At 47.6% G+C, this 3,099-nt stretch overlaps 1 protein-coding gene across 2 annotated transcripts; it reads right to left on the reverse strand.

Annotated features, from left to right (window-relative positions):
• Positions 1-234: 234 nt before the first annotated feature.
• Positions 235-3,056, reverse strand: LOC125531204 (nucleobase-ascorbate transporter 2-like; the record flags this gene model as incomplete). 2 transcript variants are annotated; one of them, XM_048695612.1, is given in 12 exon segments in its annotated part: positions 235-716; positions 836-996; positions 1,094-1,171; positions 1,280-1,371; positions 1,465-1,523; positions 1,644-1,730; positions 1,814-1,910; positions 2,129-2,313; positions 2,416-2,475; positions 2,566-2,641; positions 2,759-2,859; positions 2,956-3,056. In XM_048695612.1, coding segments are annotated over 12 exon segments (1,310 nt in total), but the record flags the coding sequence as incomplete, so codon positions are not given.
• Positions 3,057-3,099: the final 43 nt, after the last annotated feature.

The following is a 3,099-nucleotide window of genomic DNA, read 5'->3' on the forward strand; positions in this document are numbered from 1 at the left end:
AAAATTGCGTCAGAAGAGGCCGAAATTTTTAGGATGAAATACCTTGAAATATGATATGTGAAAAAAAACAAATTCATGGACTTTTAGCTTTTAGGATGAATTACTAAAAAGCCTCAGATTTGTTTCTGTTTTTTTGTGTAGCACTCGTTTTAACGTATTTTGTCATGATAATTTGCACACTTGTGAGCTCCATTGAGCATTTCGGGAGGGAGTACTATATATCACACCACGGTAGGCCACATACATGATCTTGTTTGCGGAATGGTCAAAAACAGGAACTACATACGACAGGGTTGGTTCACCGAGCCGGCACCTCCCCACCCCGATCTACAAGCATATAGATAACAAAGAAAATGAACGAATGAAACAATGATGACCAGCTAGAGGCAATACACATCTACTATTTCCACTGTTCAACAACACTCCGATCCGAACAGCCGCGCACATGATCGCATCAGCCAAGAAAGAAACCATGTCCTTTCTTACTTTTATCCCTGGAGCGTTTACGAGGGAGGGAAGAAGCGGTTGAGGTTGAATGGCAGGCTGTAGAACTCCTCGTTCCTGCTGTCCCCCTTGAAGGAGCGGAAGGGCACCCACCACGGCATCCCCCGGTCCCTGCCAGCGTCCTTCACCTCCAGCGTGTTGTCCAGGAACACGGCCACCATCAGCCCCACCGTCGGCGGCGACGAGAAGATGGTGTTGATGTAGTCGTTGAACTGCATGCAATGCGTACATGTCAGGGCCGGCCACACACAATGTTAAAGTGGAGTTCAGGCACGCCAAGAAGATGTTTTGACCACTACGCGCCATGAGAGAGAGAGAGAGAGAGACGGACCCATCCAGCTTTAGTGTGCGCAGGACCACGCTGGGCAGCCATGCTGTAGCGGAAGAAGTACTCCGGCACGGACAGGCCAAGGAAGATGGACACGCCGACGATGAACAGGTTGCGCATCGAGTTCATGTTGGTGAACTGCAAGAAGGAGAGCCCCACCGCAGCTGCAGACACACAGAAAAAGCCAACAGCGATTAACCAGACCGTCGTCAATCAAATGCACGTAGTACTCGTAGCAGCAGATGGGGCGTGGTAACCAACCAACTAGTCCGAACAGGACGCAGTACACCGCGGCAAAGATGGTGAACGGGATGGAAGCGAACAGCGCTCCAAATTTCCCTGCACATGATGATGCAAGAGAGAGTGAGAGTTCTCTTCAGGGATACTGTGCTGTTTTTCAGTATAAGAAATCATCATTCTGAAGACAGTTCAGTTCAGATAGCTCACCCAGCATGGAGAAGAAGATCATGAAGCCAGCACAGATTTGTATGACGCGGCGGCTCCCGATCCTCGTTGATCCTAGTAACCCCACGTTCTCCCTGCATTTGTTCCCGACAGTATCAATCAAGGCTGGAAGAAACAGTTTTGTAATGCTTCTTCATATATTATGTGATCTCTTTTGTGCAACGTACACTGAGACAGTGGAGCCGGTCCCTGTTCCAAAGAGCCCACAAAGGAGGATGCCGATTCCCTGTTGCATAGAGCGTTGTTACTCAGCAAATCTCTTGTGGAAGTAAAATTAGTTTTCAGTTTTGAATAGCATTCAGAACTGAGAAGAATAAAACAATCAGGGCTCGAAGATGATATTTACCTGCCACCCGATGCCTCTGCTCAGGATGTGAGCTGGAGGTGGAGTTGCACTTGCAAGCCGAGCTGCAGCGCTGTAAGAAGCTGTGGACTGTTGAACGGAGACATTGTTAACATCATGACTAAATTGCATAGAAGAAATGGCTGCTGTCAACGAGCAATTAGGGGTGTCACCTCTATTAGCGAGACCAAAACCGCAGACACCATACCGAACGATTGGCCGGCACTGAAGGTTGGTGCCCCCCACTGCAGGGGGTATGGGATCTTAATCCTGGAATAAGGACAGCGCAATCATATCAGTACGAAACTCGACCAAATAATAAGTAATACTCTTTAAAATGGATTATTATTTTTCCAACTGAAGAGCTGATTTGAGAGTTATATAAATCAAAAAACAGGATGCGCAATGCAGATGAACCATTTTCATGTACACGCAAGAGGTCAAGAAGATTCTAAATTTATATTGGGAAAACTGGCAAAGGGGCTAACCATGGGGCGGAAGAGATCAGATTGGCACGGTCAGTGCGGCAGTTGATCTGAGTGACCTCGGTGCTATGATTATACGCGCCACCAGAAGTGAGAATTTGAGCATACGCCCAGACCAATGCGATACAGATGAACAGGGAGAATCGTTCCAGTATGGGGATCTCTCTTATCTGTACATTCTTCAGATACTGGTAAGAAACAAGAAGGCAGTTAGCAATGCTGAACTTCTAATAAGGACTAATTTTAGTTTAACTGGCAAAGACTTGGATGATTAGGGTTGCTTATCAAACCTGGGAAAGCACAACAAAGAGGATTAACATTGGCAGGCCAACCTCAACGCATCTCCCAACCTGATATACACAATATCAAATAAGTACCAATGCTGAACGAAGTGTCAACTTTCTAAGAAAATGAAGAATCAGGTGCAGAGCAAGCCATACCACAGGGAATCCTCTTTCGAAGAGACCAAAACCGAGCAGCGCAACCACCGGCGCCATTCCCAGTGGACTGAAGAATCTGAAAGTTACACCCAGGCCACACATCCATCAGTAAACAAAACTGAACTAATGTGTAAATGTAGCACGCAACATGTCACTACTAATACAACTAGTACTTGACAGTGTGTGGTGGTACCTGGAGAAAATACCCCAGAGCTGGCTGTAACCAAGGATGATCTGAATGCTGGAGGACACTATGAGCGCCCCCTGTATGGCCCTCATGCTCTGGAGGAACCTCTGCTCAAAGATGATTTTGATTAGACCATGCCGTTAAAGAATTTCTGAATGTGCGGATACTAGAAAGTAAAAGTGAATGAATGATTGATTGGTCACCTCGTGGTCGTCGGGTATGGCCGCGAGCGACGAGTCCTGCACGATGGCCATCACCGGGATGACGAAGGCGTAGGAGCCGCCTATGACCGTCGGCAGCCGCGGCCCCAAGAGCGACTGCAGCCGCGTGTTGTCTCCGGTGTCGCA

Source organism: Triticum urartu, unplaced genomic scaffold, assembly GCF_003073215.2.
Source record: "Triticum urartu cultivar G1812 unplaced genomic scaffold, Tu2.1 TuUngrouped_contig_6877, whole genome shotgun sequence".
Taxonomy (NCBI): Eukaryota; Viridiplantae; Streptophyta; class Magnoliopsida; order Poales; family Poaceae; genus Triticum; species Triticum urartu.